Source organism: Salmo salar, chromosome ssa09, assembly GCF_905237065.1.
Source record: "Salmo salar chromosome ssa09, Ssal_v3.1, whole genome shotgun sequence".
Lineage (NCBI taxonomy): Eukaryota > Metazoa > Chordata > Actinopteri > Salmoniformes > Salmonidae > Salmo > Salmo salar.
Genome location: NC_059450.1, coordinates 6778157 through 6793508, shown reverse-complemented (window position 1 = coordinate 6793508; position 15352 = coordinate 6778157). Strand labels below are relative to the sequence as shown.

Below are 15352 nucleotides of genomic sequence, written 5' to 3'. Positions count from 1 at the left end.
CATGTTGGTATGACTGTAAACACTGATAAAGTATCATATACATCATGTTGGTATGACTGTAAACACTGATAAAGTATCATATACATCATGTTGGTATGACTGTAAACACTGATAAAGTATCATATACATCATGTTGGTATGACTGTAAACACTGATAAAGTATCATATACATCATGTTGGTGTGACTGTAAACACTGATAAAGTATCATATACATCATGTTGGTGTGACTGTAAACACTGATAAAGTATCATATACATCTTGTTGGTATGACTGTAAACACTGATAAAGTATCATATCCAAATAATCTCAAAATTAAAATTCAAGTATTATATGTCATTTTAAAGATACTCTACTCGTTTCAAGTTTCAAGTGATAGTTATCAAGTGTGGCTGACAGTCTGCGATTTATATTTATTGAAATTTGAAAGTGGATTAAGCTGGTAAAGTCAAACATCACAACACTTTCTAAACCACTCTGGTGACAAACACTTTTTTTATTTGTCGCCATTCGTCCACATTGCTGCTGGCTTTGCTACCACCAGAAATATTGTGAAGATTGCCAATTATTTTGTTTTTGTAAGGACCCAAAAAACAGAGGTAGTAGGAGAACCTATTCAAGTAAGTAAATACATTTGTTTTATGTAAAACAAACAATGTATTATTACCTAGCTAGCAGGCTACAGTAGGCCACTTTGTAGGCTGACTCAACTGAGCTGCTAACTTAAAACACACTGTTCAGCTAAATTAATTAAATATCATCAGCTAGCTATCTAGCCGTCTTGATGTAATCATTGTAAATTAAAATCACCATGTTCAAATGCATTTGTAGATGACGGCCATGGAAGAGGCTGAAATTGCAGCTCCAGCTGTCAGTAAAGAGAGAGTGTAGGGTACTGGATAGTGCAGGTCATTTTGTGGGAGGACATTATGAAAAGATTGTCCAGTTCCAGTCCCTAGAGGGGAAAACTTTGAGTACAGAGCAACATAATATTCAGTGCTGTCTAATTTGAGTATAATGAAGTATGTTTCTTTGTGATGTTTTCAGTCCTCAGATATGTTAAGCTGTGAAAGCCTGTTTGCAGATGAAAAAAATAGGTCCCAATGAATGTCCCAAGATACTAAGGGTATGTCCTATATGCCATGGGTTATACGTGTAGGCCTACCCATGTTAGCAAATGTTGTATACAAAGATACAGTTAAATACATCACAAACAATGTATGAACCTATTACAATTAGAGCAAGCCAACCCTTCTGGAGGACTGCTGGGTGTGCAGTGTTCTGTTTCAGCCCAGCAATAACACACCTGATTCAACTTATCAAATCTAATGAGTTGATAATAAAGTGTGCTATACCTGGGATGGAATAGAAGTCTGCTCACCCAGTTGATCAGGGATCAGTGGAGCAAGGTTGGCCACCGTTCATATGGAGTTTTTTTGTTAACCACCATTCATATGGAGTTTTTTTTGTTAACCACCGTTCATATGGAGTTTTTTTTGTTAACCACCGTTCATATGGAGTTTTTTTGTTAACCACCGTTCATATGGAGTTTTTTTTGTTAACCACCATTCATATGGAGTTTTTTTTGTTAACCACCGTTCATATGGAGTTTTTTTGTTAACCACCGTTCATATGGAGTTTTTTTGTTAACCAGAATTTATGCTTTAGTAATAATAGCCTACTTGTTACTACTCAATTATATGTTGTCATTTAGACTAAGATGTCTAATCTTTACATACGAGTTAGCTTATTTGTACACTTTGAAGTGATGAAGTGTTGATTCTTTGAAGTTAAGTGTTTAAACTTGTTCTAATTGTTAAACTATTATTCAAAATGAACTAATGTCAATGTTGATTAATCACATATCTCAATCCTTTAATAAAGAGGGGAAGGGGTTCTTTCTCTAATGTGTCTGTGTTTCTTTGTTGTATTCTCAAATGAACATGCCCTTTTTGTCTAGTTGTAAGATTTTCAATCTCTTTTATTTGATTGGCACTCTTGTATATCCGCTATGTGAATCCATTTTGCAGCTTATCATATAGCATGCATTGCCAATACAGTCATAGGCCTACAGTATGATGGCATTACTGGCCTTATGGGCATCTGTCATCTGAAGCAGAGAATAGCTAAACTCACACTATATGTTCGCAATTTAAAATAATACCAGCAGACAAACCATATACCAGATTTTGTACATGCCTTTTAAGTGCTGACATATAAATTGTGTAGTGCAAATCCAACCCTTGTAATTAGGTACAGTATTAAAATAAGGCAACAATTAGGCTACAGGAAAGGGAATGCCTTCAAGATGAGCATTCCAGGTTAATAAATATTTGACGTTCATTTTATTTCATTCATTTTAGAAATGTTGCTTGCGAAATTATTGCAGTTGTTCCCATAGACTGTACATGGTTGCTCTATGTACCACTGACCCTGGATAAGCTAGTGACTGGGCTAACACAGTTAACCTTTTAGGTGGGGCTGGGCGATATTGTCGCGTCCTGACCATAGAAGCTTTTATTTTCTATGGTAGAGTAGGTCAGGGCGTGACGGGGTTGTGTCTAGTTTAGATTTTCTGTGTTGTTATGTTCTAGTTTCTGTATTTCTATGTTGTTGTTTTTTGGGATGATCTCCAATTAGAGGCAGCTGGTCATCGTTGTCTCTAATTGGAGATCATACTTATGTAGTTGTTTTTCCCGACCTGGGGTTGTGGGAGATTGTATTTTGAGTAAGTGTATGTTGCACCTCTTCGTCACGGTTTGTTGTTTTGTTCATTAGTTTATTTGTATGTCTTGCATAGTTTCACAGTTAAATAAAGAAAATGTGGAACGATACACACGCTGTGCTTTGGTCCGCTCCTTCATCCGACAACAACCGTGACAAATATGGCCTAAAAATCATATCTACATTTTTTTAAACTTATGGGCAATTCACGATATATATCTCTATTTTCTTTGAAAGTTTTCTCTAAATAAGCTTTATCGCACAATTAAAGGTCAATACACTACATATAAAATGATACCTAGGTTAATTGTAAACCTTCCACACCCATAAGACCGACTAATAATAATCTGGCTTTCAAGTCTGTCTATGAAAATGCCATTTTTGTTACAAATTTAACCAGAACCATGCATTTAATGAAACACGGACAGGAACAGAATAGGGACAGCGCCTGGACAGGGGAAAACAAAAACGACAATAATGCTGACATGGGGATGAAACAGAGGAAACAGACAGATATAGGGAAGGCAATGAAAACGTGAAGGAGTCCAGGTCAGTCCAATGAGCCCAGATGCGCATAATGATGGTGACAGGTGTGCGTAATGAAGGGCAGCCTTGCGTCCTCGAGCGCCAGAGAGGGGAAGTGGGAGCAGGCGTGACAATTATAGAAAAGGAGCACAGGTCTCAGAAAACAATCTCAAGCACAAGCCCACGTGCTAGTGAGTAGCCAGCTAATCTTTATATTTAAAGTCTAGCCAACTTGGATCTATTTGCTTGCTAACAAGGTAGATGAGTTAAACTTTATGAATACACCCATCTCCAACTGTTTGAATAGCATAGCCTGTTCACTTTAAGATTTTGAAATCAAGTGGCTTACCTGCTTAAGAAGACACTTATTTCTTAGAATGAGAACATGTTGCCTATTCCTGATATAAATAAACAATTTGTATGCTCATTGCACATGTATAAAACACAGACAGAACATGACAGTCTGTGGCTAAAATGCTGCTAGCGGTACGTGGTACGAGACAAAGTGAACATTTATTTTCCACAATCATGTTCATTGATACTCTTATTTTAGTAGGGTCGGCTCTATTCTACATTTTGGGAGTTGAGACATAAAAAGGGTGTCGTTAGAAAGGTTAAGTTCTCGTCTGTTGGACCAAATCTCAAATGCAAATAGCGAGTTTAAACTGCTTGTTGTCAGAGAGGAAGAAGTTATCTTTCATCGTTGTGAGTGGCAGGGGGAGGGGCTTGGTGTCTGTGTGCGAGTGGCCTGCACAGAGCCCTGACCTCAACCCCATTGAACACCTTTGGGATTAATTGGAACGCGGAATGTGAGCTAGGCCTAATCGCCCAACATCAGTGCCCGACCTCACGAATGCGCTTGTGGCTGAGTGGAAGCAAGTCTCCACAGCAATGTTCCAACATCTAGTGGAAAGCCTTCCCAGAAGATTGAAGGCTGTTATAGCAGAGACCAACTCCATATTAATACCCATGATTTTGGAATGAGATGTTTGACGAGCAGGTATCCACATACTTTTGGTCTTGTAGTGTAGCTAGTAACTAGCTAGTTAAACCTAGGTAGCTTACAAGGTTAGCTGACTTCTCAAAACGAACCTCATTGTAGCTAGCTACTTCTTGTCCCTCATGCTAGCCTTTACAGGCAAATATCACTTTAGAAACATCAAAATTAAAAAATATTGATATGGCCAGCATTGAAGACCATTTCTCCCCCTTTTCCTGCAGCTTTAGCTAATCTCGAAATGACAGAGAAATGCTGTGAAAACCAGTGTGCTGCAAACATTCTAAAATGTTTTGTCACCAGGGCTTGTTATGTTGACATTTTCTGTCCTCACACACTGGTGCTCCTACGGCGCTCTTCTGGTGAGCACCTTTGGAGCTCCGCCCAAGCAAGACATTTGATTTGTTTGACATATTGTGAGGTGCAGTGGTGGAAAAAGTACCCAATTTTCATACTTGAGTAAAAGTAAAGATACCTTAAAAGAAAATGACTCAAGTAAAAGTGAAAGTCACCTAGTAAAATACTACTTGAGTAAAAGTCCAAAAGTATTTGGTTTTAAATGTACTTAAGTATCAAAAGTAGAAGTATAAATCATAAAAAATGTCTTATATTAAACAAACCAGACCGATTTCTTGTTTTTTAAATTTACGGATAGCCATGGGCACACTCCAACAACTGAAACATAATTTACAAACGAAGCATTGGTGTTTAATGAGTCTGCCAGATCAGAGGTAGTAGGGATGACCAGGGATGCTCTCTTGATAAGTGCGTGAATTAGACAATTTTCCTGTCCTGCTAAGTATTAAACATGTAACGAGTACTTTTGGGTTTCAGGGAAAATGTAAAGAGTACATTCTTTTCTTTATGAATGTAGTGGAGTAAAAGTGAAAGTTGTCAAAAATATAAATAGTAAAGTACAGATACCCCAAAAAACTACTTAAGTAGCACTGAGTTGTCACTAATTTACACTGGCTTCCGACCCCTCTTTAGCTGATTTCTGCCATGGAACTTCCACAGGCTTCCCGTTTTAGGGAATCCTGGTTCGCGACGAGGCTAACCACATGCATCCCAATTCCAGGCAGCTCAACATCAGGAGGACTTTGATATATCCATGATGTTTTGTGTGTGTGTTTTCCACGTGGTAGTCATGGGTGTTGATGATGGTAGTCTAGAATTAACTGCAGGGGGTTCAACACTACTCGTTCAGTACAGAGGCTCTGAGTGGAAAAGTAGTCCCTTATGTCAGGGTTGGCACGGCTACAGACTGAAGGGCGGAGTCAAGACCCAGAAACAAAAATTTAACAATTTTCTTGGCTTATGAATGGAAAGGCCCTTGTATGGTAAGTTAAACACCAATCCGATGTGCCCCGATAGTGAATCTAGCTCTGGCTGGAAGGCAGATAAGGATATTCACATGGGGATTGAGGAGTGCTCATCTTTTACAAGCAGCTTATTCACTTTTCCACAGTTTACGCTCTTTATCAACCTGTTACTGTCAGTGTCTCATACCTTGACACTTCCATATCCCCATATCAACGCGGTACAAACGTGTATGTGTTTGACGATACCTTTGGAACAAGAGGTGAATTACGTCTTATGCTCTTGTACCAATAGTAAAGTCTGACACATACGCGTACCAGTACCAATATTATTGGTATTTTAGCATTTCCATTTGAAGGAGTAATTATTATTTAGTGTGATAGTAAATGCTTCATTCAATCAATTGTGTCCTTTCAGGAAAACTATGATATGTATGTGATTGAGAGCCTTTCTGTTTAGCTGAATTCAATAACAGTTTCTCTAACCCAAAATGGCACAGCCAAGCCGACCAAAAGGAAGTAGGCACCAGTTCCTTTTAAATGATGCCTATAGTTTCATGGCTACCTTTCTTCCCTCTTTCAAAAACAGGTTTGATGAGAGAGAAAGAATCGTCTCCTTGATTGCTCTATTTGTGGAGCGTGCTGTGAGAAAGCCCCCTGTATCGACTAGCCAGCCTCCACCTTCCCTGGTCTCTTCCCAGTTACTGGCTCCCGACAGAGTCCATCGATTGAATTCACAGCTAAAATGTCACTCTGTCCAAGCAGTGAGAGAGAGAGACAGAGGGATAGGGGGAGAGAGGGAGAACATTGAGAAAAAGAGGGCGTTGGATGGAGAAAAGAGAGAGGTTGGGAGATAGGGAGAGGTGAGAGACAGAGAAGATAGCATCTGGAGGGCCAGAAGGATTCAGATGGGAAATCTAATTTCCTTACCAAACACAGCAGTGGATGGGCAGAGGAACACCATGGTTACCCCTGATATATATATGTGTGTGTGTGTGTGTGTGTGTGTGTGTGTGTGTGTGTGTGTGTGTGTGTGTGTGTGTGTGTGTGTGTGTGTGTGTATTAGGCCTAAACTAATACCACCATTCTGAATGTTGACTGAATGAAAGTGGAACTCTCTCAACAAGCTTTTTGTTTTGCTAAATATGACAGACACACATCTGACCAAGGGGCCATATGTATGGCTCTGATCATAATACTGTAAGCACAGGGTTTGGTAGGTTACTTTCTAAATGTAATCCGTTACAGTTACTAGTTACCTGTCCAAAATTGTAATCAGTAACGTAACTTTTGGATTACCCAAACTCAGTAACACAATCAGATTACATTCAGTTACTTTTAGATTACTTTCCCCTTAAGAGGCATTAGAAGAAGACAAAAATGTATGTTACCAATTGAACGACATCTATTGCAACATAAATCAATAGTTTACATAGATGGCCATATATGGATGTAAAATGTTACTTTATGGGTTGGTTATGTAGGCTTCTTCTAACCCATTGCTTTCTACTACATATAATAACGCAATTAAATTATATCATTACATTAATATATATCATTTATAAGTCCAACTACAGATTGCCCCTTTAAGTCTATCAAAAGTGTGCGAGTTTGAGCATGTGTCCATTAGGCCTTTAGAATTTTTTTTTTATCAGCATGAATTAGATTGAGCAGTAAAAGCCCCACTTTTATTCCGTAGGCTGGGATCCGCACTATGCAGCTGTTGCAAGAGTGCATTTTTCACTGGCTGTCCACTGGTTTCAAAACAATCATTGATAGGCAGCTTAAACTTCTTGAATTCAACCATTATTGGGTTCAAATACACATTTAGAGTTGTGAACAGCCATCCACAACAACCACAATCCGTAAGGCGCAAATAGCTAAATTAGAGAGCAGCAGTTTGATTCACATCAATGCGCTATGTAAATATCAATAAAAAGTGATATCCGTATCGCCGTATAGACTACACCACTGCTGTCATCCTTACCTCCAAGCGTTTATTCAAGTTGGATAATCTTTGGATGCCGACAGCAGTTGCACCATTGGAAGACATAGCCTGGACTGTAGCCTACAAAAAAAGCCTATTCCTGCTCTTTTCCCGCGATACACCAAATGTGTTTGATGTGTCATCATAGTGGTCTCTGACTTGTGGTCAGACTCCCTCAGGTGGAACAAACCTAAACTTTTTTCAATGCTGATTTGAATGTCATTGAGAAAACAGAGAAGTGTTAAAGATTTTTTTCCGCAAGCATCCTTTCTGAATTTGAAAGTAATCTTCGAGGTAATCATCACATTTTTCAAAAGTATCTGTGATCTGATTAAATTATTTTAGCTGGTAACGTAACGGATTACAGTTACTGTTTTTTGTAATCCTTTACATGTAACGGATTACATGTACACGGATGACATGTAATCCGTCACTCCCCAACACTGTGTATACCTTAAATACACAGTGTACAAAATATTAGGAGCACCTATCTAATATTAAGTTGCACCCCCCTTTGCCGTCAGAACAGCCTCAATTATTTTGTGCATGAATAACAAGGTGTCGAAAGCGTTCCACGAGGATGCTGGCCTGTGTTGACTCCAATGCTTCCCACAGTTGTGTCAAGTTGACTGGATGTCCTTTGGGTAGTGGACCATTCTTGATACATACGGGAAACTGTTGAGTGTGGAAAAACCATCAGCGTTGCAGTTCTTGACACGCTCAAACGGTGCACATGGCACCCACTACCCGTTCAAAGGCACTTCAAATCTTTTGTCTTGCCCATTCACTCACTGAATGGCACAGATACACAATCCATGTCTTAATTCTCAAGGCTTAAAAATCCTTCTTTAACCTGTCTCCTCCCCTTCATCTACACTATTTGAAGTGGATTTAACAGGTAACATCAATAAGGGATCATAGCTTTCACCTGGATTCACCTGGTCAGTTTATGTCATGGAAAGAGCAGGTGTTCCTAATGTTTTCTACACTCAGTGTATATATATACACACTATAAATACAAAAGTACACCCCTTCAAATTAGTGGATTCGGGCTATTTCAGCCGAGCAGGTGTCCACATACTTTTGGGCATATATGCACACTACATGACCAAAAGTATGTGGATACCTGCTCATCTATCATCTAATTCCAAAGTCATGGGCATTTATATGGAGTTGGTCCCCCCTTTGCTTCTATACCAGTCTCCACCCTTCTGGGAAGGCTTTCCACTAGATTTTGGAACAATCCTGCTTCCATTCAGCCACGAGAGCATTAGTGAGGTCGGGCATTGATGTTGGGCGATTAGGCCTGGCTCGCAGTCGGCGTTCCAATTCATCCCAAGGGTGTTCATTGGGGTTGAGGTATGGGCTCTGTGCAGGCCAGTCAAGTTCTTCCACACAGATCTCGACAAACCATTTCTCTATGGACCTCGCTTTGTGCATGGGGGCATTGTCATGCTGAAACAGGAAAGGGCCTTCCCCAAACTGTTCCCACAAAGTTGGAAGCACAGAATCATCTAGAATGTCATTGTATGCTGTGGCATTAAGATTTCCCATCACAACAGCCCCAGACCATTATTCCTCCTCCACCAAACGTTACAGCTGACACTATGCATTCGGGCAGGTAGCGTTCTCCTGACGCCTGCCAAACCCAGATTCGTCCGTCGGACTACCAGATGGTGAAGCGTGATTCATCACTCCAGAGAACACGTTTCCTCTGCTACAGAGTCCAATGGCGGTGAACTTTACACCCCTCCAGCTGGCGCTTGGCATTGCGCATGGTGATCTTAGGCTTGGGTGCGGCTGCTCAGCCATAGAAACCCATTTCATGGAACTCCCGACGAACACTTCTTGTACTGTAGTAGCTTCCAGAGGCTGTTTGGAACTCATTAGTGAGTGTTGCAACCAAGGACAGATGATTTTTATGCGCTTTAGTACTGGTGGTCCCGTTTTGTGAGCTTGTATGGCCTACCACTTCACGGCTGAGCCCTTGTTGCTCCTAGATGTTTTCACTTCACAATAACAGCACTTGTAGTTGACCGGAGCAGCTCTAGCAGGGCAGAAATTTGACAAACTGAGTTGTTGGAATGGTGGCATCCTGTGACGGTGCCACGTTGAATGTTACTGAAGTTCTTCAGAAAGGCCATTCTACTACTAATGTTTGTCTATGGAGATTGCATGGCTGTGTGCTCGATTTTATACACCTGTAAGCAACAGGTGTGGCTGAAATAGCCGAATCCCACTAATTTGAAGGGGTGTCCACATACTTTTGTATATACATACAGTACCAGTCAAAAGTTTGGACACACCTACTCATTCCAGGATTTGTCTGAATTTTTACTATTTTCTACATTGTAGAATAATAGTGAAGACATCAAAACTTGTAGTAACCAAAAAAGTGTTACAAACAAATCAAAATATATTTGGAATTTTTCAAAGTAGCCACCCTTTGCCTTGATGACAGCTTTGCACGCTCTTGGCATTCTCTCAACCAGCTTCATGAGGTAGTCATCTGGAATCCATTTCAATTAACAGGTGTGCCTTGTTAAAAGTTAATTTGTGGAATTTCTTTCCTGCTTAATGCATTTGAGCCAATCAGTTGTGTTGTGACAAGGTAGGGTTGGTATACAGAAGATAGCCCTATTTGGTAAATGACCAAGTCCATATTATGGCAAGAACAGCTCAAATAAGCAAAGAGAAACAACAGTCCATCATTACTTTAAGACATGAAGGTCAGTCAAGAACTTGTGCAGTCGCAAAACCATAGCAAGACCAATCAAGCGCTATGATGAAACTGGCTCTCATGAGGACCGCCACAGGAAAGGAAGACCCATAGTTACCTCTGCTGCAGAGGATAAGTTCATTAGAGTTAACTGCACCTCCGATAGAAGCCCAAATAAATGCTTCACAGTGTTCAAGTAACAGACACATCTCAACGTGATCAGAGGAGACTGTGTGAATCAGGTCTTCATGGTCGAATTGCTGCAAAGAAACCACTACTAAAGGACACCATTAAGAAGAGACCTTTGGGCCAAGAAACACGAGCAATGGACATTAGACCCGTGGAAATCTGTTCTTTGGTCTGATGAGTCCAAATTTGAGATTTTTGGTTCCAACTGCCGTGTCTTTGTGAGACACAGAGTAGGTGAATGGAGGATCTCTGCATGTGTGGTTCCCACCGTGCAGCATGGAGAAGGAGGTGTGATGGTGTGGGTGCTTGGCTGGTGACACTGTCAGTGATTTATTTAGAATTCAAGAAACACTTAACCAGGATGGCTACCACAGCATTCTGCAGCGATAAGCTAATCCCATCTTGGTTTGAGCTTAGTAGGACAATCATATGTTTTTCAACCGGACAATGACCCAAAGCACACCTCCAGGCTGTGTAAGCGTTATTTGACAAAGAAGGAGAGTGATGAGATGACCTGGCCTCCGCAATCACCCGACCTCAACCAAATTGAGTAAAAGAAAACCAGCCAACAAGTGCTAAGCATATGTGGGAACTCCTTCAAGACTGTTGGAAAAGCATTCCAGGTGAAGCTGGTTGAGAGAATGCCAATAGTGTGCAAAGCTGTCATCTAAGGCAAAAAAAAATAGTTTGATTTGTTTAACACTTTTTTTGGTTACTACATGATTTGATATGTGTTATTTCATAGTTTTGATGTCTTCACTATTATTCTACAATGTAGAAAATAGTAAAAATAAAGAAAAATACTTGAATGAGTAGATGTGTACAATCTTTTGACTGGTACTGTATATTAATGTATATAGGGGCAAGAAACTGCTTATTTTCTTAAAAAGTTCGTAATGTCACGATTTCGAAGCTACAGTGCATTCAGAAAGTATTCAGACCCCTTGACTTCTTCCAAATTTTGTTACGTTACAGCCTTATTCTAGAATGGATGAAATATTTTGTTCCCTCATCAATCTACACACATAATGACGAAGCGAAAACAGGTTTTTGACATTTTTGCAAATGTATTAAAACTAAAAAACAAAATCCCTTATTTACGTAAGTATTCAGACCCTTTGCAATGAGACTCAAAATTGAGCTCAGGTGAATCCTGCTTCCATTGATTATCCTTGAGATGTTTCTACAACTTGATTGGAGTCCACATGTGGTAAATTCAATTGATTGGACATGATTTGGAAAGGCACACACCTGTCTATATAAGGTCTCACAGTTGACAATGCATTTCAGAGCAAAAACCAAGCCTTGAGGTCGAAGGAATTGCCCCATAGAGCTCCGAGACAGGATTGTGTCGAGGCACAGATCTGCAGAAGGGTACCAAAAAATGTCTGCAGCATTGAAGGTCACCAAGAACACAGTGGCTTCCATGATTCTTAAATGGAAGAAATTTGGAACCACTAAGACTCTTCCTAGAGCTGGCCCCCGGCCAAACTGAGAAATCGGGGGAGAAGGTCCTTGGTCAAGGAGGTGACCAAGAACCCGATGGTCACTATGACAGAGCTCCAGAGTTCCTCTGTGGAGATGGGAGAACCTTCCAGAAGAACATCCATCTCTGCAGCACTCCGCCAATCAGGCCTTTATGGTAGAGTGGCCAGACGGAAGCCACTTCTCAGTAAAAGGCACTTGACAGCCTGCTTGGAGTTTGCCAAAAGGCACCTGAAAGACTCACCATCCCTAAGGTGAAGCATGGTGGTGGCAGCATCATGCTCTGGGGATGTTTTCAGTGGCAGGGACTGGGAGAGAGAGATCCTTGATGAAAACCTCAGGACCTCAGACTGTGGCGAAGGTTCACCAATGACCATAAGTACACAGCCAAGACAACGCAGGAGTGGCTTCTCTGAATGTCCTTGAGTGGTCCAGCCAGAACCCGAACTTGAACCCGATCAAACATCTCTGGAGAGACCTGAAAATAGCTGTGCAGCACTGCTCCCAATCCAACCTGACAGAGCTTGAGAGGATCTGCAGAGAAGAATGGGAGAAACTCCCCAAATACAGGTGTGCCAAGCTTGTAGCGTCATACCCAAGACTCAATACTGTAATCGCTGCCAAAGGTGCTTCAACAAAGTACTGAGTAAAGGGTCTGAATACTTTTTATTTTTAATACATTTGCACACAAAAATAGAAACCTGTTTTTGCTTTGAGGTATTGTGTGTAAGTTGATGAGAAAGAAACAACAATTTAATTCATTTTAGAATAAGACTAACGTAATTAATGTGGAAAAAGTCAAGGGGTCTGAATACTTTCCAAATGCACTGTATAATACATCTGATATACACACATTTTTGCAAAAAGTCTGCCTTTTCTAGTCTGCTTAGTGAACAACAGGGGAGGGTGACCTGGAAAGTTGGAAACCTCAAATTTCACAATTCAACATATCCGCCAGTCCAGAAAATCCAATACGCGTAGCAGATGCCCCTAGAGTGCTACCACAACACAGAGGATGGACCACAAGAGAGGAACTATGACACAGGACACCCCTATGTCCCCTATTGCTCAAATGACAAGATCATATTCTGTTTCAAATGGCTGAATGATTGATTCAACCACCCTTTCCACTACTCCCCTCTCTCCCACTGTTTGTCTGCTCCCTTTGATGAATTAATAGAATAGATACTATATTGTCCCTTTTTGTTTTCAGCCTAATCTTAACCCTCCCCAAAATGCACACATTCACGTGTATCACACACACACACAAGGCAAAGGGTCAGCGATGGAGCAGCATCTATGGATGTAGAGAAGTTTATAATAATTATGTTGAATGATTGCATTTATATAACACCTTTCCAGATGCTCAAATCCCTGTAAGGGGGAACACACCTCTAGAGCTATGCTGCAGTGTAGGGCTATGCTACCTTACTAACAATGCCTGAAATGCTTAATGGAGACATTTCAGGACAGGTGCAGGATCAACTCCTGTCTAAAATGGCCACTTTTTCTTTCTTTCTCTCCCAGGAGCGGTTTGAGGCCTTATTCAGGATCTATGACGAGCAGACGTCCTTCCAGATGTTCAAGAGCTTCAGGCGAGTCCGCATCAGCTTCAGCACTCCGGAGGCGGCCGCCCTCGCTCGTGTCGAGCTCCACGAGACCGAATTCAACGGGAAGCAGCTTGAGCTTTACTTTGCCCAGGTGAGTGAACTCTTCCTGGTTTCATTTTTTTTTTTGCAATGGAAAACTAAAATGAGTGTTTTTAAAGTCTAGATTGGATAGTCCCTCCATTTTTCAGTGTTTCTTTTTCAATTTGGTACCTAATAAACACTACCCCAGGTATTACAGAAGCCCCGTTTATACCTGGTTCTAACATGCATCCTTTGTCCTGATCTTTTCCACATCCTGATTGTGCCCACATTTTCAGACGGGTGTAGACGATTAAAAGACGCATTGTGAACTGTTTGTGATCAGATCTTCCTGACCACTTCCGGTGGTAGTCAGGCACACATTGTGTCTGGATATCTTACATGTGTAGATGGATCTGGACAGTAACACCATTTAAATCATCATTATCCCACCTTTATAAAATCATTGACAGGTGGCACCATTGACTTATGCATCAATATGCATCTTAAAATAAAGAAATAAATATTATTTTTGAAATAATTGCTGTAAAATAATTTGCATACAGGGAGGGACCAGGAAATCTGGTCACAGTCCAGACACAGTGGACGGATATGAAACATATTTCAGAAAATGTGGGCACAATATCAGAATGAGGATAAGATCAGGACAAAAGGACACTTGTTAGCGGCAGGTATAAATTAGGCTAGACCATAGACATTAAAACCAGTAGATAGTGATGTCATCCACGTATTCCTATGGGAAACTCCAGATGGCATGTGAAGCCGGAAATATTTGAATTTGAAGCACGCCATATTGTTGAATGGAATGGCACCCCAAAATCGCTAAGCATCATGGTGAAAGTGGCCGTAAGAGAGTCAACCTATGTGGCCTAAGAGTCAACCTATGGCATGGGGGGGTGAGCTTCCTCGTAGCCTGCTGGCCCTTGATTGGTCTATGTCAGCACGTGGTACTGTGGGACAACAAAATAGTGGTCAGAAAGGATCACTATTTAACCCATATGAGTCTAAGCCCTATCTAAGCCGAGGTAGGGGAGGGAGGGAGGGGGGGTTCTACTATGCTATAAGGAATTGTTTTAAGAAGGTCATACCAAGGATCATTTTCTAAATCTAAAGGAAATTTGTTCTGAAGTGTCTGTCCTCGATCTGAGAGATATAAGAAAGATCAGGGAAAAAAATGTTTTTTACATGTACGGTTGAAGTCAGAAGTTTACATACACTTAGGTTGGAGTATTTAAACTCGTTTTTCAACCACTCCACAAATTTCAGTAAAACGAGTCCTATATCGACATAACCTGAAAGGCCGCTCAGCAAGGAGGAAGCCACTGCTCCAAAACCGCCATAAAAAAGCCAGACTACGGTTTGCAACTGCACATGTGGACAAATATCGTACTTTTTGGAGAAATGTCATCTGGTCTGATGAAACAAAAATAGAACTGTTTGGCCGTAATGACCATCGTTATGTTTGGAGGAAAAGGGGGGAGGCTTGCAAGCCGAAGAACACCATCCCAACCGTGAAGCACGGGGGTGGCAGCATCATGTTGTGAGGGTGCTTTGCTGCAGGAGGACTGGTGCACTTCACAAAATAGATGGCATCATGAGGATGGAAAATGATGTGGATATATCAGGAAGTTAAAGCTTGGTCGCAAATGGGTCTACCAAATGGACAATGACCCCAAGCATACTTCCAAAGTTGTGGCAAAATGGCTTAAGGACAACAAAGTCAAGGTATTGGAGTGGCCATCACAAAGCCCTGACCTCAA

At 40.9% G+C, this 15352-nt stretch overlaps 1 protein-coding gene across 1 annotated transcript in view; it reads left to right on the top strand.

Moving 5' to 3' along the window:
- Positions 1-15352, top strand: part of rcan3 (regulator of calcineurin 3) — a 51509-nt gene that overhangs the window by 24169 nt on the left and 11988 nt on the right. Inside the window, exon 2 of the mRNA XM_014210095.2 lies at positions 13471-13644. Within this exon, the coding sequence (XP_014065570.1) occupies positions 13471-13644 (174 nt within the window). The remainder of the gene's footprint in view (positions 1-13470; positions 13645-15352) is intronic.